General features: G+C 37.8%; 1 protein-coding gene across 12 annotated transcripts in view; it reads right to left on the bottom strand.

Moving 5' to 3' along the window:
- Nucleotides 1-23,752, bottom strand: part of ANKRD17 (ankyrin repeat domain 17) — a 156,125-nt gene that overhangs the window by 9,976 nt on the left and 122,397 nt on the right. For 10 of the 12 annotated variants that reach the window (XM_036414167.2, XM_036414146.2, XM_036414154.2 and 7 more), the window contains 6 exons: nucleotides 21,010-21,181; nucleotides 19,453-19,903; nucleotides 16,860-17,015; nucleotides 15,415-15,564; nucleotides 12,150-13,777; nucleotides 3,512-3,709 (listed from right to left, as the gene is read on the bottom strand). In XM_036414167.2, coding sequence (XP_036270060.1) covers nucleotides 3,512-3,709; nucleotides 12,150-13,777; nucleotides 15,415-15,564; nucleotides 16,860-17,015; nucleotides 19,453-19,903; nucleotides 21,010-21,181 — 2,755 coding nt within the window. Of the gene's footprint in view, nucleotides 1-329; nucleotides 562-3,511; nucleotides 3,710-12,149; nucleotides 13,778-15,414; nucleotides 15,565-16,859; nucleotides 17,016-19,452; nucleotides 19,904-21,009; nucleotides 21,182-23,752 lie in introns of those variants that run through there. The other 2 variants (XM_036414190.2, XM_045571820.1) reach the window with 2 other exon arrangements.

Below are 23,752 nucleotides of genomic sequence, written 5' to 3'. Positions count from 1 at the left end.
CAGAGTTCTGAATTCAAATCGAAAGAGAATAGGACTTACAAATTGAAAAAGTGCTCCTGCAGGAAAATTACACTGGTTTTCTTCATTCAGTGTTTACTAAACTATAGTAGATAATGCGATGAATGTGGTTGGTCATGACTAGCATAAAAATTTTTAAAGGTTAAAGAAAACAGAATAGAAAATACCAATGTGAAACATACAAGAATTTTTGTAAATATATTATTTCAACTATATACAACATGTACATGCATAGTGAATGTAAAATTAGTTTCTTCCTTTCAAAATTATAATGCTTTTTTATTGCTTTTTGATCTGACATTTTTATAAGATTGAACATCATAATGGCCCATTGACTAATTTGCCAATGACTGAAACTCACAGTCTGAGCCAATGATTAAGTAATCAATGCACGAACTGGCTGTGTTGGTAGGATAGATTTTTGCAGTGTGAGTGAGATAAGGACTCGGGTGACCCCTGCCCATCTGGGGTACAGAGACTCTTAAGACATTAGCAATCTGTTGTGGAGCCTCAAGAAAGGTTCTTTTCATGTGAACCAACTGCCTAAAGAAGAGTTGGGGTCAGACAAAAACAAACCAAATAGTCATTAAAAAGCAACAATATTTAGATTTACATTAGGTAAAGTGAAAATTACAATAGTTAAAAATTGAGTATCTGAGGTAAAAGTGCGAGGGTCTAGCCTGAATCAATCATTCTAAAAGTTGCAAAATGATGACTATAAATTCCTTGTACATTTATGAGTCGTTATTATATTCTAAGGAATAGTGTTTCCTTCTCCTGCAATTTTATGTATAATGATTATGAACTCATGGATTGCTTTATCCAATGAGCTGCCATTATTCATTTTGGTCGTCAAATTGTCCTGAATTTGGCCAATGGGACCCCTTCAAGCTATCTCTTGTCTCCTTCTGACATGTCCCTATGATTCTGAGCATTTAATTATTCTCTGACGTGAAAAAACTTTGCTACATTATAAACCTCTCCTTATACTTCCTATGTCCTAGATATTTCTCCAAGAAGCTCTAGCCTTTTTTAGTGGAAAAAGATTATTTAACAGAAAGATCTGGACACTAAGTATGTTCACTGCTGCAGTTGATTCATTGCTTTCAGTAGACAGAGAGCTAGGGGGGAAATGACAATTTTATTCCATCTAATACATATATAACTGAAAAATCATGAATTCACACTCATTCTCTAATTCCATATAGTTTTGCTTGCCTTACTCCACTTCCACACTTCTGTCTTCTCACAATGAGAACCTTAGATCACATTTTCATCAGTATATTTATTCATTTCTCAATCCTACATTATATCTGATTTAGTTTTAGAACTGCATATCCATAATATTACTAAAAAAACAACTGTCCTAAGTAGAATTGAAGATCTGTCTGTTGAAATCCATTTGTCTTTTGAATGAAGGGTCTATTATTTTCTTCTTATACTGCTACATTATTTTCATACTTCTTACATTATTTCTGGCATGTTTCTATCACAATCACTTTGAATGCTTTCTTAAACCATTCTTATTTAGTGACATCTGTGCAAGGATAATCAATATTCTTTATTTGTGACAGTCCTCATTATTTGACAAACACACAAAAAACTATACAGCATGTAAATTAATAATTCCATGCTTTAAGTGGCAATGCACGTTTTAAATTATTTATTGACTTATTTTAGAGAGAGAGGAAAGGGAGGGACAGAGAGAAAGGAAAAGGAAGGGAAGGAGAAAATAGGGAAGAAGGGATAGAGATAGTGAGAGAAAGAGATAGAAATATCAATTTGTTGTTCCACTTATTTATGCATTCATTGGTTAATTCTTATATGTGCCCTGACCAGGTATAGGACCCTCAAACCTTGGCATTTTAGGACAATGCCCTAACTAACTGAGGAACCCAGGCAGAGTCAGCAATGTACTTTGATATGCTAGTAAATATTTATTATTTTAAAAATATGTTTTTATCCAGATTAGAGAGTGAGGAAGGGAGAGGGAGAGAGATAGAAACATTGATATAAGAGAAACATCAACATCCATCACCTGCCTCCTGTATGCCCCCTACTGGGGATTGAGCCTGCAATCTGGCCATTGGGAACAAACCTGTAAGACCTCGTGGTGCATGAGTTGATGCGGAACTACACCAGTTGGGCTAATTATTATTTTTTTTAATTCTATTAACCAGGCTCTCTTACCTAGGTTTTAATGCTGAGGAGAAATCCATAGTTTAAAAAATTGTTCTTACTATAATTTCCTTAAGGGAAAAGTAATTTGATGCCTTTATTTTCACATACAGAAAATTAAAAACTACAAACACAAAAACCCAATAACCTTACTACAGAATTTTGTTAATATGACTTGAATTCCCTATTTATGACAGATCTTCCTTAGTTTGAAAATCTAACTACTGCATCCAAAATCTTGTTACAGTTAAAAATACACATGTGATAATGTGAAATCAGTTGGGCTGTTAAATATAGTAAATGAGACTTAAAGTGGACAAAAAGCATATGATGTTTATACGTAAAAAAAAATTTTTTTAAATCTCCACCCAAGGATATCTTTGTTAATGATTTTAGAAAGAGAGGGAGCTAGAGGAAGAGAGAAACATCTATTGGTTGCCTCCCATCAGGGATGGAACCTGAAGCCTAGGTATGTGACCTAACTGGAACTGAACCCACAACCCTTCAATGCACGGGACAATGCTTCACCAACTGAGACATACAGCCCAGGGTGTTATTTATACTTTTAAGGTTGGAAAACTTTCTCCTTGGAAGCTGTATCCTCAAATAAAACTGAAAGTTAAGGTAAATCAATGGTACAGTAAGATATATTTCCCCCCCTCAGATCCCTTTTATAAACGTCAATAAAATATTCTTGGTTTGATATAACAATGTTGATATGTTGATTTCAGTAATTTAAAAACTTGGAAATTTTATTGAAATTCTTCCTCCCATAGATGAATACAAATTACATTTTTTTAAAAAATCCTCACCTGAGGATATGTTTATTGATTTTAGAGAGAGAAAGGAAGGAAGGGAGAGAGAAACATTGATTGGTAGCCTCCTGTATGTGCCCCACCTGGGATCAAGCCTGCAACTTTTGGGTGTATAGGATGACGCTCCAACCAACTGAGTCACCCATTCAGGGCCCAATTACATATTATAGTATTAAAATTATGATAAGGTTTAAAAGTTAAAAATTCTAAACTTTAAAAATGTAAATCCTTTTGTTTTTAAGAAAACATGCATGTTGCCCTGGCCAGTATGGCTCAGTTGAATGAGCATTGTCCCATGAACTAAGAGGTCGTTCGTTTGATTCCTGGTCAGGGCTTGATCCCTAGTGGGGAGCATGCAGAAGGCAGCTGATAAGTGTTTCTCTCATTGATGTTTCTCCCCTCTCCTCTCTCTAAAGACAAAAAGGAGGGGGGGGGGGGGGGGAAACATATCCACAAACGTTGTCTTAGGAAATTACAAAATTACAGTGTACATTACTCACCATTTGATGCTGATGAACCAGGGGTCAACAAACTAAGTGGGGAAAAATGTTGTCTATTAAAGTTAGCAGCAGCGGGTGCTCCTCCAAGGGGTGCCCCAGGTCCATACATCTGACCTCCTGAAAGGTTTGAGGCAAAGTTTCCCAAATGTGTAGAAGAAGGTGTTACAGAACCATATGGCGAGTCCATATTGACAATACCTATAATGCAGAAGACAATCATAGTTTATAACAGTTATCCCACCCCAGGAAAAACAATTAAAAAAACCTAAATTTCCAAGAACCACCCCTAAATATATGTATATATGTGTATTTTTTATTGATTTCAGAGAAGGGAAAGGGATAGAGCGATAGAAACATCAATGATGAGAATCATTGATCAGCTGCCTCTTGCACACACACCCCTCCCCCCGACTGGGATGTAGCTTACAACCCAGGCATGTGCCCCTGAGCAGTACCAAACCCGGGACCCTTCAGTCCACAGACTGATGCTCTATCCACTAAGCCAAACCAGCTAGGGCTAAAAAAAATTGTAGATGAAAAAGTCTCTGCTTACTTCTTTGTCCATTGACCACCATTTCCCCCTTTATTTCATAAACATAACTACAAAAATAATTATCAAGTAAAATATAATTCTAATAGTTGATATTTTATTATTTATTATAAAATACATACACATTTAATATCAACACTGGAATTTAAATAAGTTAATGGCCAAGGAGTTACATAAAATTTTATTTTTAAAAAACTTAGGGGGAAGCCCTGGCCGTTGTGGCTCAGTTGATTGGGCATCGTCCCATCTACTAAAAGGTTGCTGGTTCAATTTCAGGTCAGGGCGCATGCCTGGATAGCAGGCTGGGTGCCTGTTGGGGGGCATGCAGGAGGCAGCCAATGATGTCCTCCTCTCACATTGATGTTTCTCTTTCTCCCTTGCCCTTCCTCTCTCTCTAAAAGTCATAAAAAATATTTAAGAAAACAAAACAAACAAAACTTAGGGGGAGAAAGGAGTAAATAGGCAAAACAGAAGATTTTTAAGACATGGAGAATACTTTGTATGATACTATAATTGTAGATTCTGATCATTAAACATTTGTTCAAATCTATAGGAATATATATCAGTCACTAGCAGTGAATCCTAATGTAAGCTAAGGACTTTGATAAGGATGTGTTGATGAAGGTTCATCAATTGTAACAATGTTCCACTCTGGTGGGGAATACTGATGGGAGGGGCTATGCCTTTGTGGAGACAGGGCTATACAACAAAACTACAGGTGAAAAAGAAAAAGCTGTAGCTATACTTTTGCAACAGAGAAATCTGATGGTTAGCACCTTAACTAAGTGGCCATACTTTCCATAGCCAACAGTGGGACAATGTCAGAGTGTAAGGCAGTCAAAACACCATCTCTCACCCTAGCTGGTTTGGCTCAATGGATAGAGCATTGGCCTGCGGACTGAAGGGTCCCAGGTTCGATTCCGGCCAAGGGCACATGCCTGGGTTGTGGGCTCAATCCCCAGTAGGGGCATGCAGGGTTCAGGCAATCAGTGATTCTTTCTCATCACTGATGTTTCTATCTCTTTTCTCCCTCTCCCTTCCTCTCTAAAATCAATAAAACAAACAAATTAAAAAAAAAAAAAAACTACCACCTCCCTGATGTTCCTGCTAGAAATGTTTGACTTTAATCATGGATTGAAGAAACAGTGAATCTGAAATACGGGACATTTTTAGGCAACTGGGCTCTTCAAAGGATTCAACGTCAAGAAGAACAAAGGAAGGTAGTTAGATGTTTTAGACAGGGGAGAGTAAAGGCCACAACTATGATCCTGAAACAAAAAAAGAATCAGCTGCAGCCACTGCTGTCTCAGCCCCAGGTGCCCAAGTGGGAAGAGACTGGGGACAAAGATAATGCAAATCCTGTGGGAAGGCCCTCCCCACATGGCCAATGGAAAGCCTGATGACTCCAAATCTGCCCCAAACTGGAATCCACCCACATGTCCAACATTAGTAGAATGGATAAGTTATTGCATGTGCATGCAATGAATGGGATACTACACTGCAATAAAAATGAACCAACTCCTGCTACAGGCAACCTGGATGAATCTCACAAACATGATGTTGAGTGAAGGAGCAGAAACAAAAGAATGCAGATTCTTTCCACAGAGGTCCCCCCAGACAAGAGGACTGATGATTCCATCACTGCTGAGTCTCTCACCTTCTCCCAGGGACAGAAGCCTAGTTTGGGGAGGCGTAGGCCTCAGGTCTGACCCATATGGTGTGGTTGGTGGGAGGTCAATGCTGAGCACCCTTTTATTGGGCCAGACCATGGTAGTCTTTCACAAAGGACAGAGACATCCTCAAAGGCTCACAAGCTGGTCACTTGTCAAGATTATCTGCCCCCTCCCCTACTCTAAGGATGTACCCCCGGATGTGGAAGACAAATCTGATGGCCACTATTAACATGAGAACTTCTGTGCTTTCTGCCACCCAGGCCTCAACATATCTCCTCTGGGATACTGTGCCTTCCCACCTGAGCAGGAGGGAGCCCTCTGTGATCTAGTGACCATATATTTCCCTATGGCCCTGTGACAGCTACTATGGCAGTTACCATCCTTAGTCAGTAACACTCACCCCTGTCCATCACATCCCCATATGGGGTCCAGTGTTCCATCACTGGGGTTAGGTGTGCACCATTTCTACTGACCCAGCCTCCAGGACCCCATCTTTGTTCCCTCTCCTGTTTCCTGGGTCCCCTTTTCCCCTTCCCAACAGACTGCTGAGCAGGAAACTTATTTGGTGTGTTCCTTGTGCCCCTATCCACCCAGATCCCAGCACTGCCCTCGATTCCTGAGCCTAACAGTTTCCTACTATTCCCTTCTTCTGGATGCTTGTTTTAAGTCCTTTTTATGTGATAGCCCCTCTCCGAAAGTTGATAGCCGCTCTGTGAAACTCACCAAGTTGTCTGACCTGGGATCAAGTCTGGATGACTGGGACAGAGTCACTTCCTGAAAGGCCACTATCCCTGCTTTTGGGTTTTGTAGTTTTGCCATCGGTATCATGAGCGACACTGCAGTGGCTTCCTGACACTAGAGTATTTCTGCCCCAAATGAGTGAGGCTCTTGGTGCCCTCGAGGCTCTCCCCACCTCCCAACATGGGAGAAATGGGAAACTTTCCACGACACTCCCTCCCTGGCCTCCCCATTCTTCTGGTGTCGCCTTTTCTGGGTTTGACACAGGCCCATTAGATGTACTCTAGAGCTCTAGGGAGTCTAGCCTATTTCCTCTAGAGTCCATTTTCCTTAAACTGTATTATGGTGGGGACACCAGCCCTTTAATTTGAATTTTGTGGATCTCCACCTGGCCTATCTTTGGATGGAAGTTGGACAGTCCTGACGAGCTCTCCCAACCTCTGTCTCTGGGTCACTGCCACTGCCCGTTTTCTGTAAAAACAGTGTGAGTAGGCTGTCTTGAACTGGCCCTGAGAAAATGGGTCAGGAGTTGTGTGGGCAAGAGGGAGGGATAAGACCCACTGGAGATCTGAAAATGAATTTTTTTCTTTTTTAACAATTTTTATGTTAATAATAAATGCAGTCGGGGGAAAAAAGAAAAGAAAAAAAAAAGATATAACAAAGGTAATGTGTCAACCTTGATTTGATCTTGGATCAAAAGGAAAGCAATGCCCGCCCCCCCCCCCCCCCCCCCCCCGCACCCTCTCACACACACATAGGCATAAAGGATATATCTGGGATGAAGGTAATGCATATTTGGTGCTATTACTAAATTAATGTTAATTTTCTTGGTTGTAATAGTGGAATACAACTATAAAGGCAAACATGCCTGTTTTAACTTGAATCTAATGAATTATCTTCTGATGGACTCTCAAGCTAAACTTCAATACTAATTTTGACTCCTCTTCACTGTACACTCCCCTAAATCTTGCCTCCCTTATAGAGCTTATTATATCTTTTCACAAAATAAAAATTTAATTCCTTTTTCTCTAAATCTTAATTTTACTCTTTCTCCACATATCACCTAGATTTTCATATTTTGAAAGGTCAAGTACTATAAATTCCAACTATTAAAAATGAAATATAAAGCATTTACATTAGTGTATTAAGATCTTTCCAAATCAAATTATAGATTCTATTGTTTTAGTACAATTATTTTTGAAAGTACACATAAATATTTCAGTGAACCCCCAGCAAAGAAGTATTTACTGATGTAAATGTCCATTACACTATAGTCACATGTTATAGAAACAGGTAAAAATAACAATCACTTCCCATTAAACTCAGAAATTTTTTGTTAGAGGTCATCCTATATAATAAAAGGGTAATATGCAAATCGACCAAACGGCAGAATGACCAGTCACTATAACGTGCACTGACCACCAGGGGGCAAATGCTCAATGCAGGAGGAAAGCCACTCAGCCAGAAGCCCTGAGCCGAGCTTATGGCTTGCAATCACAATGGCAGTGCCAGGAGCCTCTCCAACCTCAGCAGCAGCGCTAATTATGTCCAAATGCTGGCTTAGGCTCACTCCCCATGGAGAGCGGGCCTAAGCCGTCAGTCGGTAGTGGGCCTAAGCCAGCAGTCAGACATCCCCCAACAGCTCCTGGACTGTGAGAAGGCATAGGCTGGGCCCCTCCTCACCAAATGCATGAATTTCATGTACCTGGCCTCTAGTGTCTTAATAACACAGATCAGGTTAGCAACCTTTTGGTAAAGGGCTAAATAGTAAGTATTTATAGGCTGTCATTAGAGCAGAAAAGAAGCTGTAACAATCATAACAACAAAGAGCTAAGATGCTAATGGTCGGGACGCCTTAATGCGTAATGACCAATCGCAGGAGGCTGCCTGCACGTGTATGGTGGGGCACTGCTCCGGAGACGGGTCGGAAACGGGGAGGAGGAGGGACCATGCTGTGACGGGGAGGGCAGGGGGTGAGAGCCCATAGAGCCCTCACCAGTCCTTTACCACCCGCTGCTCGCACTCAGGAGTGCCTGCCATCCACCTCCCAGGAGAAGGAGCACAGTGCAGCAGGTGGGAGGGCTCCACGCTCTCCCCCAGCACCATGACTGGCGGAGCCACTGTGTTACTCTAGAGAGGAGGCTGAAGAGGGGAGGCACTCGGAGAAGGTGGAGCCAGCCTGAGGTGACTCGAGGGAATGAATGTGGGGCTAGAAGGGGCCAGAGGAGTCAGAGGCTGGGCCAGGCACACTGGAGCTCTGCTTGGAGAGGTTCAAATGTCAAGACAGGGCAGTGGGTAGGTGAGCGGGGCTGTGTGATTTCACACCCTGGGCTCCTAGTATTCAATAAATGGTCATGGCTCATTTCAACAAAGCTCTGTGAAGACTAAAATTCGAATTTCTTATTTTTTTGTGTTATTAATATTATTCTTTAAAAGATTGTTTTTTTAAAGTTTGATGTATATATATATATATATATATATATATATATATATATTTTTTTTTTTACAGAGAATAAGGCAGAGGGAGAGTTAATAAACATCGATGAGAGAGAAACATCCATCAGCTGCTTCCTGCATAACCCCTACTTGATATGCCCACAACCAAGGTACTTGCCCTTGACCAGAATCGAACCTGGGACCCTTGAGTCTGTAGGCCGACACTTTATCCACTGAGCCAAACCAGTTAGGGCTAAAAGTTTTTTTTTAAAGATACACTTAAAAAATCTTATACAATCTTATATATTTTACCTCAGTTTTTAAAAAATTACAAATGTAAATAAAACAGTTAGTGCCCTAACCGGTTTGGCTCAGTGGATAGAGCATCAGCTTGCGGAATGAAGGGTCCCAGGTTGGATTCTGGCCAAGGATACATGCCCGGGTTGTGAACTCGATCCCCAATAAGGTACATGCAAGAGGCAGCTGATCAATGATTCTCTCTCATCATTGATGTTTCTCTTTTCCTCTCCCTTCCTATCTGAAATCAATAAAGAAAAATATATATTTTTAAAAGAATGTGATTCTTAAAAAATAAAAAAAGGTAGCCAGCCATACTTGGCTGATGGACCATGGTTTATCTATCACTAGCATAGATCCTCTTAAATTGCTTGAAATTTTCATATTAAAACATATAGCTCTAAATGCAATTTGGTATTATGGATTAAACACTACAATAGAGAAAGGATATCATAGGAAAAAAACTGATATAATCTGAACAAAGCTTACAGTTTAATTATATTGCATATTATTTTCTTAGTTTTAATAAATGTACCATGATTAGTTCCATTAGGGAAAGTTGTGGTAGTTACAGAAGAACTCTTCTAAAAATATAAAATTATTTCAAAGTAAATAGTCCAATATTTTAGCCACTAGAGATATATGCTTATAAAGCATTTGAAACATGGCCAACTAACAGCCACTAGGAAAACAGTATGGAGGATCCTAAAAAAAAACAACCCTGAAAACAGAACTACCATACAAACCCAGCAATTCCATTTCTGGGAATATATCCAAAGGAAAAAAACAAAAAAACTAACTCAAAAAGATATCTACAATCCCATATTCATACCAGCATAATTCATAACAGTAAAGATATGGGGAAAACCTAAGTGTCATTTGGCAAATAAATGAATAAACAGGTTGTGACATAAAACTTACATATACACTAAAGGCCCAGTGAACAGCGCTTGTGCAGGGGGCGAAGGGGGAGTGAGGGGGGGGGCGGCGTGGAGGGAGGGACACGGGGAGAAGGAGGGGTCCCTCAGCCTGGCCTGCACCCTCTCGCAGTCCAGGACCTCTTGGGGGATGTCTGCTTGCTGGGTTAGGCCTGCTCCCCACAGGCCTAACCCGACCGGCAGAGATCCCCCCAAGAGGTCCTTAGCGTTGCCCTGGAGGAAGGAGAGGCTCCCACCACCACACTGCACTTGCCAGCTGTGAGCCTGGCTTCTGGCTGAGAGGTGCTCCCCTGTGGGAGTGCACTGACCACTAAGGGGCAGCTTCTGCACTGAGCATCTGCCCCCAGGTGGTCAGTGCGCGTCACAACAACTAGTCGTTCAGCTGTTTGGTCTATTTGCATATTAGCCTTTTATTATATAGGATACACACAGACAAACACAGGAATCTTATTCAGCAATAAAAAAAAATCTTGCTATTTTTTACTACATGGGTGGACATTGAGAGAATTATACTAAGTGAAATAAGTCAGACAAAGACGAATACTGTGAATCCACTTATATGTGGAATTTTAAAATAAATAAACTCTAGAAAAAGAGATCAAATTTCAGAGTAGGGTAATGGAGGAAGGTGGTCAAAGGCACGAACCTTATTTATAAGATAAGTAAGTACTGGGAATATAATGTACAGCATGATGACTACACTTAACATTGGCATATATATATATATATATATATGGAAGTTTTTAAGAGAAAGTAAATCCTAAAAGTTCTCATCACAAAAAAACTAATTTCTTGCTTTTTCTTTTTATTATACCTGTCTACACTAATAAAAGAGAAATATGCAAATTGATCATACCTCCACAATGCTCAACAGCCAAACAGGAGTATGTGAATTAACACAACAAAGATGGCAGGTTAATTTGCATATGCAGGCACAAAGCAAAGACTGAAGGCTCCAGCCTGAGCAAGACTGAAGACTAAGAGGCTTGGCTTCGCTGTGGCCAGAGTAGAGAAGCCAAGCCTCACTGCAGCCAGAGCAAAGAAGCCTACCCTCGAGACTTGGCTTCTCTGCTGCAGCCAGAGAGAAGGCCTGGGTCCCGGATGCCGGAGGAAAACTGGTGCTGGCAGCCACAAGAAAAAAAGCCTATTGCACAAATCTTCATGCAACAGGCCTCCAGTATGAAATGATGTATGCTAACTAACAACAGCAGTAATGAATTCACAATATATGTAAGTCAAACCATTATGCTGTACAGCTTAAAATTATACAGTAATGTATGTCAATTATACTTAAATAAAAATGGAAAAACAAATTAAAATAAAAAGAAATATGACCAGTTTGACTACTATCTTCAATTTTAAATATTTTTTTAAATATATTTTATTCATTTTTTATAGAGAGGAAGGGAGAGAGATAGAGAGCCAGAAATATCGATGAGAGAGAAACATCGACCAGCTGCCTCTTGCACACCCCCTACCGGGGATGTGCCCGCAACCAATGTACATGCCCTTGACCGGAATCGAACCTGGGACCTTTCAGTCCGCAGACCGACGCTCTACCGCTGAGCCAAACCGGTTTCGGCCCATCTTCAATTTTAATTAACTTTAAATAGTACATGTGGTTAGAAGCAATCCTATTAAACTATGTACTTGTATATTTTTCTCATTTTTTTAAAAAGACAATCAAATGAAATCAAATATTAAAATTCTTTTGTTAATTATATTTTATTGGAAATAAAATGCAATTTGAAATAAAATATAATTAACAAAATGGTATTACCTTATTAAATTAAAACATGAGACTTCTTTACATTGAGAGAAAAATATGGGAAATTCAAAATAAAATCCACTGTATTTCTAAAAAGAGTAAAACATTTGAGTTTAAAAAATACAGCAATTTCTGTCTATCTGGCCCAGTCAGAGTAAAAATATTAAAAAGTGGCTATGAGTTTTCACATCAGTTGTGTAAATGAGCAGCTGCAGAATATCAGAAAATACAAACTTACCTGAGGGACTTGGAGCAGGCCTCTGTAATGGTGGTCTAAAACCTGGAGCTTTGGAAGTATCAGACTGATGTAAAGGATCTGAATTTGGCAAATATGAGGATTTTCCTGATAGCATAGATTCTGGTGTTGACTGAGATGAAACAACAGATCCTCCCCAGAAGGCATGAGCAGAAGTAGGGCTGTTTTCAAACAATGTGCTAAAGGGCCCAAATGGTAAGGATGCACTGAAATTGGGAGCAATAGGCTTATTTGCGGGATGAACTGAATTTTGACAAGCACTTTGTGTACTTAAGGTCGAAGGTAGCTGAACAGAGGAGGGAACACTGTGAGGTCTTTTAATGTGATTGACATTGAGGACTGCAACGGATGAATTCTGACCTGGAGCTGGATTCTTATGAGGGGCAGTTGTGCCATGAGAGGGTGGTCTAATAGCAGGGGTTTCCATTTTAGGAGCAGGCTGGGAGCATCCCATTTGCGTCTGAGGCATAGGGTAAGTCACTGGGGCAGTAGAAGGCACTGCCACTGGAGCAGAACTTGTTGCTGAAGGAGGAACAGTCATTCTAACCTCCGGAGGAGGAACCTGAGACTGCTGAAGAGGTGGTCTTGGCTCCTGAGAAACAGATCCTGGAGGTTGTTGCTGAACAGAATGAGCTGATGAACTCCCAGAACTGCTGCTGTTTGAAGGTCTACTATTTACTGTTTCTACTACTGGAGGACTTCCTGCTTCCTGTTCAGAGGAAGATGCCCCTTTATTTGGAGATGCTGTTCCACAATCCAAAGGGCTATTCCTAGAAACCCCTCCTGGCTGAGCTGGTGGTGATGGGGAAGATGGGGATGATACTGGGTAGTGTTCTTTGGCAGTAGGCATGGGATATGTGGCATTTGTGGGTGCAGTGCTGTTGTTGCTTGCTGTGGTTGTTACTGTTGTGGTGGTGGCATTGGATGTCTTCACAACTGTGACAAAAAGCTGCCTTCTGACGGAAGGTGAACTTGGACTGCCATTTGTAGATGTACCAGGCACCGTTGAAGCTGATGAACTGGTTGTAGTTGTTGGACTTGAAGTTAAAGAACCTGCTGAATTCACCTGAGAACCACTGCTATTCTGATTGCTATGGCGAGGCACCATGTGAGGCTTAGGTGAGTTAGTAGCTCTGGCAGGGCTCAAAGGCCTGACAGGAAAAGGACCCCAAGTGGATTGAGCTGGTGGAAAAGTACCTCCAAAGTGGGTCATGGGCAACCTTGGTGGACGGATTTGCTGGAAAGTCTGAGCAGCAAGCAAAGCATGTGCAAACTGTGGAGGAGGATATGCTAATGGAAGAGAAACTGGAAAACCAGGCCTCACATTATTCACTGGATTCTTAATGGTTTTGTGAGTAGATGCAGAAGAAATTGCAGGCACAGTGAGTGCTGTGGCAGTTTGAGATGTTGAAGACAGAGCTACAGTCGTCATTTTAATTCCCATTAAGGAACTGTTAGCAGCAGTGGTGGTAGGTGCTGAGGACCCTATTTTGGAATTTGCTGAGCTTTTCAAACGATTCTTTGGAATAAGTTCATCAATTTCTTTGTCTGGATCCTTGATCAGAGCATTGATCAACTGTGTTGCTTGTCTTGTTGATTCAGTGCCACCCCTGTAGGTTGACAAAAAAAATTAGGTCTACATTTAAATATGTAAAGCCTAATTTCATTAGCATGTGTGTATATACGTATATACACAGAACAATACCCAACTCTTGAGGTATTCTGCAAATAAAGCCATACACTGTTCTGATAAGTCACTATATTTTTCAAAACCATAATGATTTAATTTCTAGAAATTCCATTTACTATTGTTTCCTTAGATTAAAAAATAATTTTCCTACGATAAAACACATTAGTTAGAAAAACCACTGCACTTAAACATTTAACCTATAATGTTTCTGTTAGTTAAACAGTTGATCAATACTAAAAGCAAAGTAAACAAGGAAAATAATACAACTGAGCAAGGAAACAGTATTTTATTTTAAACCCTGGTATTAAGGTAACTCCATATATGACATATTTATTGATGGTCTCTCTAGTAGAACAATTATTATAATTCCTCTGGAATTATGTCTCAAAATGAGAAGAATCCTGATAATACAAACAATAGTAACAAGGTCAAACCCTAAGTATTGGTTTCTCAGGAAAATATTTGATAGCAAAACCCCTAAAAGGGTCTAGCTGGCATGGCTCAGTGGTTGGGTGTCAACCTATGACCTAGGACCATGGTCGGCAAACTGTGTCTCCCGAGCCAATGCGGCTCTTTGGACCCTTGAGAGTGGCTCTTCCACAAAATACCACGGCCTGAGCGAGTATATTTTGAAGAAGTAGCATTAGAAGAAGTTTAAGTTTAATATTATACTGTTGATATTTGGCTCTGTTGACTAATGAGTTTGCCGACCACTGACCTAGGAGATCACAGTTCATGTCCCAGACCGGGCACATGCCTGGGTTGTAGATTCAATCCCCAGTGTGGGCCATGCAGGAGCCAGCTGCTCAATGTTCTCTCTCACCATTGATTTTTCTATCTCTCTCTCCCTCCACCTTCTTCTATGAAATAAATAAAAATATGTTAAATAAATAAAATAAAATAAAATAAAATAACAACTAAAGGGAAAATTGAAATTGCTTAAAAGGGTTTTTGCTTCCCTCTGCTCTAGATAAGGCAGGTTGTGACCACCGATCTATACCAGGAGAGAGAAAACAAGATAGGAGAACAAACACAAGGTAAGCTATAAAACTATCAGTTCTCCTATTATTGTGAAGGGCACCAAACTTACAATTTCTTAGACTATCATCTTTGTTTTAAGGGTATTCAGGTACACACATTCAATTCAAGACATATATCTACTTCCAAGTTTAAATCTATTATGAGCTCATATTCTAAGGACATAATCTGAGAATAACAAAGCTCAGATGGTAATTTAAAAGAAAGATAAAAACCTACTGCTTAAAATGTGTTAAGAATTTCTTTTTAAAAATTTCAGAATAAATTTTAAGAAAATCATATGAACAGTTTATGTAAGAAAAAAATAATCAAAACTTTTGCCACACACAAGAAACATGCCTTTAAAGCCCTTTGAAATACTTTATGTGAAAAAAATTATAAAGATTATCTTCTAAAATTCCAATTTTTAAAAAGTTGCTATTAAATGCAAAATTCCACTGAAAACTCAAATACTTATATTTCATTAATCTATAGTGCAATAAAACACAAAGGAAGAAAACATAAGAGACAAAATTTTGCCTTATAGTTATTATCCGGTCTCCCGTCTTGTCTTTCTGCTTATCGATATCTATGTGTGCACCCGTGAACTCCCGAATAGCATTAATATTACAGCCTCCTCTTCCAATCACTCTGGATATCACCGTTGATGGAACAGATACTTTCTTCGACCTGTTTAAAAGTTGCAAAGATAAATTAAAATAAATCATTAGTTTCAGGTTGTCATTAAAATAAGAGAGTACTACTAAAATTTGTTTTTGAAAATACAGAATATATTTTTGTTGAATAAGTTTCCTACCTATTCTCACTCTAGGTAATAAAAGACAACTAGTAATTACAGGCAAAGGAGGGGAAGAAAGAGGAGTGGAAAGGAAGGGTGGGTAGAAAGATAAAATATGACAAAAGATTTTGTTTATTTTCATCCTTCATAAATATGTGTAAAATACATACTATATAGACATGCACTATGCTAATGCAAATAAAATAGCAAGTAAGAGAGACACGGTTTTCTGCCCGTATGTATACTGACTATGTAGACACCAAGTTAGAGCTATAATACCATGACATGAGTGATTTAATAAAATTTACTAAATAAACAGTGGTTAGAGCATCTAATCCAGCCCAAGGAGTTAAGAATGGTTTCTTATGGGTACATTTGGGTGATTGGTTCACATTCTTCTTTTTATTCTCTAATATATAACTGAAAGAATGACATTAAAAATTTGTTTCCCTGCCAAGACCGGTTTGGCTCAATGGATAGAGCGTCGGCTTGGGGACTGAAGGGTCCCGGGTTCGATTCCGGTCAAGGGCATGTACCTTGGTTGCGGGCATATCCCCAGTAGGGGGTGTGCAAGAGGCAGCTGATCGATGACTCTCTCTCATCAATGTTTCTAACTCTCTATCTCTCTTCCTTCTTCTCTGTACAAAATCAATAAAATATATTAAAAAAAAAAAAATTTTGTTTCCCTAATCAAAAGTTTAATTTTTTTGATGGAATTTCTAGGGAGTTCTTTAACGTAGGTTATCAAAGATTTAAAATCCTTTCTGGGTGTGTAGTAAAGTTTAAAACCAATATTTACTCATTCTTCAAATACTTATAAGCATGCTTTATACATTACCTGGGCTCTGAGATTACCATCTGAACAAAACACCATCTATCTATCACTTTAAAGAACTTAAATTAGTTCTCTACCAAATATCACTACCTATAAGGATTAAGCAGATAACAGTCATCTTTTTATGTAAAAGGCTCCCAATTCTTAATAATATTAACATACTATTGTGTGTTTTTATCATCTAAAATATGATGTAGATTGTCTCTGTTAGCTATATTCAGCCTTGGGCCACAAGTCTGCAACCTTTGAAATACTTGGAGGAATTTAATTGTAAGGTAACAATCCATATTTCAATTTGAAATAGAGCATATTTAAAAACTGAGAAAAACAATCAAGTAAACAATTACTCACCTTCTTACAACTTCTTTCCATCCTTCTTCCCTCTTTTGTCCTCGCTTAGGACTTGCTACGGTTAACTTCCCATTTGGAGAAGAAAGGGGAGATGGACCCGATTTTGAGCAAGTGGACAGAGAATTACTGGTCACTTCAGGGACAGTCTCTGACAATCTTAAACAAAGAAAGGAAAATTACATTAAATACAGAGCAGATGTAGAATTTTTAAATGATAAAGGCAATCATTTACATTATTTTATTGTTTTATTTATTTTAAAATATATTTTTATTGATTTCAGAGTAGGAAGGGAGAGGAAAAGAGAGAAAGAAACATTAATGATGAGAGAGAATAACTGATCACTTGCCTCCTGCATGCGTCCTACGGGGATCAAGCCAACAACCCAAGCATGTACTGACCAACCGGGAATCCAACTGTGAATTCTAGGTTCATAGGTTGATGCTCAACCACTGAACCATACCCTCTGGACAATTGTTTTACTTATTTTTAGAATGAACATGGTATTCAAATAAGAAATTTACTTTTAATTTTTCAATACTTAGCATAAAATGAAAATATTTTAAAAGATAGTTTCTAGAAAATAACTATATGTCAACATATTGGACAATCTGGAAGGCATTGATAAAATTCCTAAAAATATACACTCTTCTAAAACTGGATCAGGAAGAGTCAGAGCATCTGAATAGATAGATTATAACTAATGAAATTGGAGCAGTAATTAAAATAAAATAAAAAATACCTCCCAATAAACAAAACTCCTGGACCAGATGGTTTCACAGATGAATTTTACCAAATATTCAAAGAACTAACACCTATCATTCTCAACCTATTAAAAAAATTCAAGAGGATGAAAGAGTCCCACACTTTTTTTATGAGGCCAGCAATATCCTAATTCCAAAACCAGATAAAGCCATTACAAAGAAAGGAAATTATAGGCCAATATCCGATGAATTTAGATGCTAAAATCCTCAATACAATATAAGCAAACATGATCCAGCAACACATTAAAAAGACCATACATCACGACCAGGTAGAATTTGTTCTGGAGATGCAAGGTTGATAAAATATCAGTAAATCAATAAATGGGATACACTACTTAAACAAAATTAAAGATAACCACATGAATATATCATTAGATGCAGAAAAAGTATTTGATAAAATCCAGCAACCATCCTATATAATAGTGAATATGCTAATGTATCCTCACGCCATTGCAAAGATGGCAGCACCCACAGCCAATAAGGAGGGAATATGATAATTGGCTGTTACGCCCTCAAAGATGGTGGTGCCCTCAGCCACAAGATGGCGACACCACGCCCCCTCAGCCCCTGAGCCGCCCAATTATTTCTAGAAAATAACTATATGCCAATATACTGGACAATCTGGAAGGAATTGATAAAATTCCTAAAAATATACAATAGAAGGAATAATAGAAGGAATCCAAATTGGAAAGAATTAAAACTGTCATTATTTTGTAGATGACATGATACTGTGTATATAGAACCTAAAGGTCCCATCAAGTTACAAAATAAATATACAGAAATCAGCCGAAGCCAGTTTGGCTCAGTGGTAGAGCGTCGGTCTGCAGACTGAAAGGTCCTGGGTTTGATTCCGGTCAAGGGCATGTACATTGGTTGCGGGCACATCCCCATTGGGGGATGTGCAGGAGGCAGCTGGTCGATGTTTCTCTCTCATCGATGTTTCTAGCTCTCTATCTCTCTCCCTTCCTCTCTGTAAAAAATCAATAAAATATATTTAAAATATATATATATATATATATATATATATATATATATATATATATATGTACACACAGAAATCAGTGGCATATTTATACATCAATAATGAACTATCAGAAAGAGAAACTAAGAAAACATTCCTATTCACAATTGCTTCAAAAAGACTAAAATATCTAGAAAAAAACTTAACCAAGGACAAAAGACTTGTACTCATTAAACTATAAGACACTCAAGAAACTGAAGAAAATACAAACAAGTAGAAGCATATATCATGTTGATGGATAAAAAGAATTAACATCACTAAAATGTCCCTACTACCCAAAGTCATCTATAAAAAAAGGAAAAAATAGCCCTGGCCAGTGTGTTCAGAGGCTAGAGCACCAGCCTGAGCACCTAAGGGTTGTTGGTTCAATTTCCGATCAAGAGTATACACTTCAGTTCAGGGTTCGCCCCCTTCTCCCAGTTGGGGCATGTGCACACAGGAGGTGGTTTTCTCCTTCTACCCCCCACCTTCCACTTTCTCTAAAAATCAATGGAAAAATATCCCTTAGTGATGATTAACAACAACAGAAAAAGATGCTATGCAGAGTTAAAATTTAGCAGGGTTTAATCACAATAATAATCAGAGTACTCATAAGCTAAATTTAACAAAATGAATAAATTACATAGTAAAAATTTTGTCTCTCATTAATATAAAATCTAAAAAGTAACTTATTTTTCAAGTCAAATGAAATTTTGTCATCAAAACAAAGGCAAATTCTTGTTCTGTTCTTTACAAGATTGATTTATAAAATAATTTAGCAACAAGCATTTCATGATACTATAAATTATAAAAATAAAAATTGGAACTAACTTTATTGAAGGCTTGCCAGAAACAGGTTTTCTCTCCTCCTTTGGAAGTGTAACCAGAACTGATGGCTGTTTCTTGTTGGTCACAGTGGTAGTAACCACAGCAGGTGAATGATTGTCACTCTTTCGGCTGCTATTGCTGTTACTACTTTCATCACTGCAGCTGGAAATCCTCATGTTATCACTGTCCCCACTCTCGCTGGTACTGCTACTTTTTGACTCTCCTCCGTTCACCTTCTCTGGCTGACTGTATGAGATTGGTAGTGGATCATCAAATATAATTTGAACGTTTTCTGGAGTCATTTTATTTTTCCTGTTTTTCCTCTTTGAACTGGTTGTAGTTATGGTATTATTTCTTTTACCATGGGAACCTGCCAAAGTTGTCCAGGTTGCAGATATACCTATAGTAGTAGTGGTTGTGGCACTTGGAGGCTCTGTCAAGACTTCAGGCTCATCTACAAAAGTACCAATAATGAATTAGCAAATTCTAAAAATTCTTAGAATATATTTAGCTTTTAAGAACTTCCAAGAAAAAAAAGAAAAGAAAACCAGGAGTTGTTTGCTTCTATTAGATATAAAGTCATCAGTCATTCTAGCATTCATCATAAGGAGATAAATAGAACTGATCTATGTCCCTAAGATCTAACTAAACAATGCATAGTAGGCAAGTATAAGAATTATTTGGGGGACAATCTTATAAATGTGACTATATATTGTATATTATATTAAATGTTTTATATAATTAAATTTCTTGGTTTTAATAATGTTATTGTCGTTATGTAAAATATGTCATTTTTCTGGGAAACACATAATCAAGTATTTAGGGGTGATTTCACATGACATATACATCTTACATGCAAACTGTTCAAAAAGAGAGGAAAAAAGATAAACAAATGTGCCAAAATGTTATAACAATCTAGGTGATATTCAGATGTTTAACATACTAATCCTTAAACATTCCTTTGTTCTAATTTTTTTCAAAATAAAAGGCTGGAAGAGGGAGAATACACACACACACACACACACACACACACTGCATACATAATTGGTAATTTAACAGTGATGGTTCTTCCTCAAATAATCTTTACCTAGAAGCTTGTTAAAAATAATTCCCTCATTTGAGAAAAATCTGAATATGGTCTGGATTACAGATAATAATATTACCAAATTACTGTTAATTTTTTTAGGTACTACCATTATGTAAGCAAATGTCAGGTATATGTTGAAGTTTTACAAGTACAATATCAGAATATCTGCAATTTACTTTCAGATAGCTTAGAAAAAAATCTGTATGCATATTATAGGAAAAGAAGTTGAAGTAAATGGGTAAATGCTTATTTTTATTAAAATCTAGGTAAAGTATATTCAGGTATTTTGTCATTCTTTTATCTTCATAATAAAAAAGCTTGGGAGAAGTCTATAAGAAAAAATAACATATAAATTCTTTAAGGGCTTTATAATTTAGAAACCTAATTTTACCTAAGTTACTGATATTTTAAAATATAATTTTTAATAGAATGTACTATATGAAACATATTAGATGGTTTGTAGAGAAAAATACCTTCAACTTTATGCTTTTCTTTTTCTTGAGCAGCCTGGAGTTCAAAGTTCTCTTTATTTTTCGCTTCAATTTCTTCTAGTTTTCTTCTTTGTTCTTCCTTTTTCTTTCTTCTCTTCTCCTTTCGCTTTTCTCTTTTGGCAGCCAACGCCAGCCTCCGGCTTTCTTCTCTTAACTGATAAAGGATCAATGAAACAGAATAACACTGGAATTTACCATGGAAAAAAAATTGTTCTATATTGTCATGTTATCATAAAACTGGGATATCATAAAATTTAAAATCATATAGCTTAATTCATTATTTGACCAAGATCATATTCTAATCACTGTAAAGAGAAAACACTTTTAAAGGATCAAGATCAAATTAATGATAAAAATCTAATTTTAAAACGAGTGCCCTGGACTGTGTTTCTCAGTAGTGAGAGCTTGCATACCAACCAATCTCTCAGGCTCAGTTCCCAGCCAAGGGCATGTACCTCAGTTACAGGCTTGCTCCCTGGCCCAGGTTAGGCACCTGGGGGAGGCGGCCGATCAATGTGTCTCTCCAATCTGTTTCCCTCTCTCTCACTCTCCTCCTCCTTCCTCCCTTCCACATTTTCTAAAAATCAATGGAAAATATTCTCGGGTGATGATTTAAAAAAATAAATAAAAACAATAAGATACCACCTGTCATTAGTTACTTTGGCAAAAATAAAAAAAGATATTGTTACCAGGGAATTGACAAGACCTGGGTTCGTATCTTTTTGAAGGAAAAATTTAAATCACAAGACAAAGTGTGGAAAAGCAAGCAAGAATTTATTGACTGCAGCAAAAACACACTAAGGACCGTGCAATAAGAAAGGGCATAGAAGCAGCAACAGGAGAGGCAAGGCTGGGTCGCTCTGGCTCACAGGGAAGTCGGAGAAAAGAGAGCTTTGGAGACAAGTTCAGATTAGCCTGGGAAGTGCTGCCACTGCCAACTGCTTCCCTGGTTCAAAGTCTCCTGAGGTTCCTTGGAATTTAGGAGGTAGGAGCCTGTGGGTGAAGGGCGAGAGAAGGGGGTGGCATGGGCATACTCACTGGAATGAGAGCTTGTTGGGATGTTCCTTTTCATGGGTTTTAAAGGCTGGCATTTAGGGGAGGTCTTAAGGGAGGATATTCATCAACTTAATTTTCTGTCACTGGATGTGGTTGGCAAATGGCACTAATTTGTTTCTGTCTCCCTGAGTACGGTGATTTAAACTATTTATCCTCTGGATGGGAAGAAGTATCCTTGCTTTAGGGAAGGTAGGATTTACTAGGTGGCTGTAAACTGCCACTTAACTATCTTAAGTTTCCTTATTCTGCTTGTCCTGGAATTTTCCTAGCCTCTTACTATCCTACAACATACTGTAAATAAAAAATATTTTCAAAGGATAAAGATGAAATTAATGATAAAAATTAATTCTTTGATGAAAATCTAATTTTAAAATGGGTGAATGATAAATATGTAGCTTCCTAATCACTAAACATATACCCATAGCATGTGTCATTCATTATTTTGGCAAAAATAAAAAAATATCACATATCAGCATAAGTTTTTGGAAAATAAGTTGTTTCCTATACTGCTATGGGTATATATATATTTACATTTTAGGAAAAATAATTTGGAAACTTCCTATGAAAATTACAAACTGCTTATCCTAAGAATTTATTCTTTATAATGACTATCTCTGGTGAAAATATATAGGTTCAATAATGTCCACCGTAAAATTAATTATAATGGCAGTAAAAAAAAAAAGATAAATCCATCAAATGGTGGGACAAATTAACAATATACCTATATACCTTTACAGAATACTAGGTAGCCATGAAAGTATCTAAGTATCTAAATATATACTTGGGACAATGCTCACAATTTATATTTGTTAGGAGGGAAAAAAGGCACAGTGCAAACGAATTCTTCCATTTATAGGGAAAGGCCATCTTCATGTGAATCTATTTGTAGAAGCACAAAAATAAAACAAAACACAACCCACTAAGGATAAATATCAAAGGTTTACTAGTGACTATCTCTAGAGAGTGGGACTCAAGAGGGGTAGCTGAAAGATGGCGACTTTTAATTTTACTTTATATATAAAATGTACGTTGTTTCTATTTGTTAAAATGAGTACATATTACTTTCATAAGTAAAAAAAGTTAAACACAAGTTTAAAAGTCCAATAATATCTCTTAAGAAGCTATTTTAACTATTACATTCTCCTCTTTGGTTCATAAAGTGGGAAAAATCTTCAAACTCCTTTTGTTTATATATTCTCTTACAGATGTTTTTCAAACTAAAAAAATGTACTCCCTGCCCATAACCATAGCATTCTGTATATTTTATATTTTAAATATTAGATGTCAAAACAATGATACTCAGTTTATAGAAAATATCACAATGTCCTAACCAATGAAATCAGAGCTCAAAGACAAGCTCATAAGCCAAATCAACATTATTTTTCATCAGGAAATGTCTAATGTCTTGCTCGATACTCATCCAGCCTTTTTTCTTTTAATTTTTTAAAAAATTGATGAGAGAGGAAGGGAGGGGAAAGATAGAGATAGAAACATCAATAAGAGAGAACCAATGACAGGCTGCCTCCTGCCCACCTCCTACACCCAGGTATTTGCCCTTGACCAGAATTGAACCTTCAGTCCACAGGCCAACAACATTCTATGCACAGAGCCAAACCAGCTAGGGCTCACCCTTCCTTTTCAAATTATCCCTATAGGGTATCTGAAAGGT

Source organism: Pipistrellus kuhlii, unplaced genomic scaffold (assembly GCF_014108245.1).
Source record: "Pipistrellus kuhlii isolate mPipKuh1 unplaced genomic scaffold, mPipKuh1.p scaffold_m20_p_1, whole genome shotgun sequence".
NCBI classification, from domain to species: Eukaryota; Metazoa; Chordata; class Mammalia; order Chiroptera; family Vespertilionidae; genus Pipistrellus; species Pipistrellus kuhlii.
Note: the sequence above shows the minus strand (reverse complement) of the source record. Positions and strands in the feature narration are given on the sequence as shown.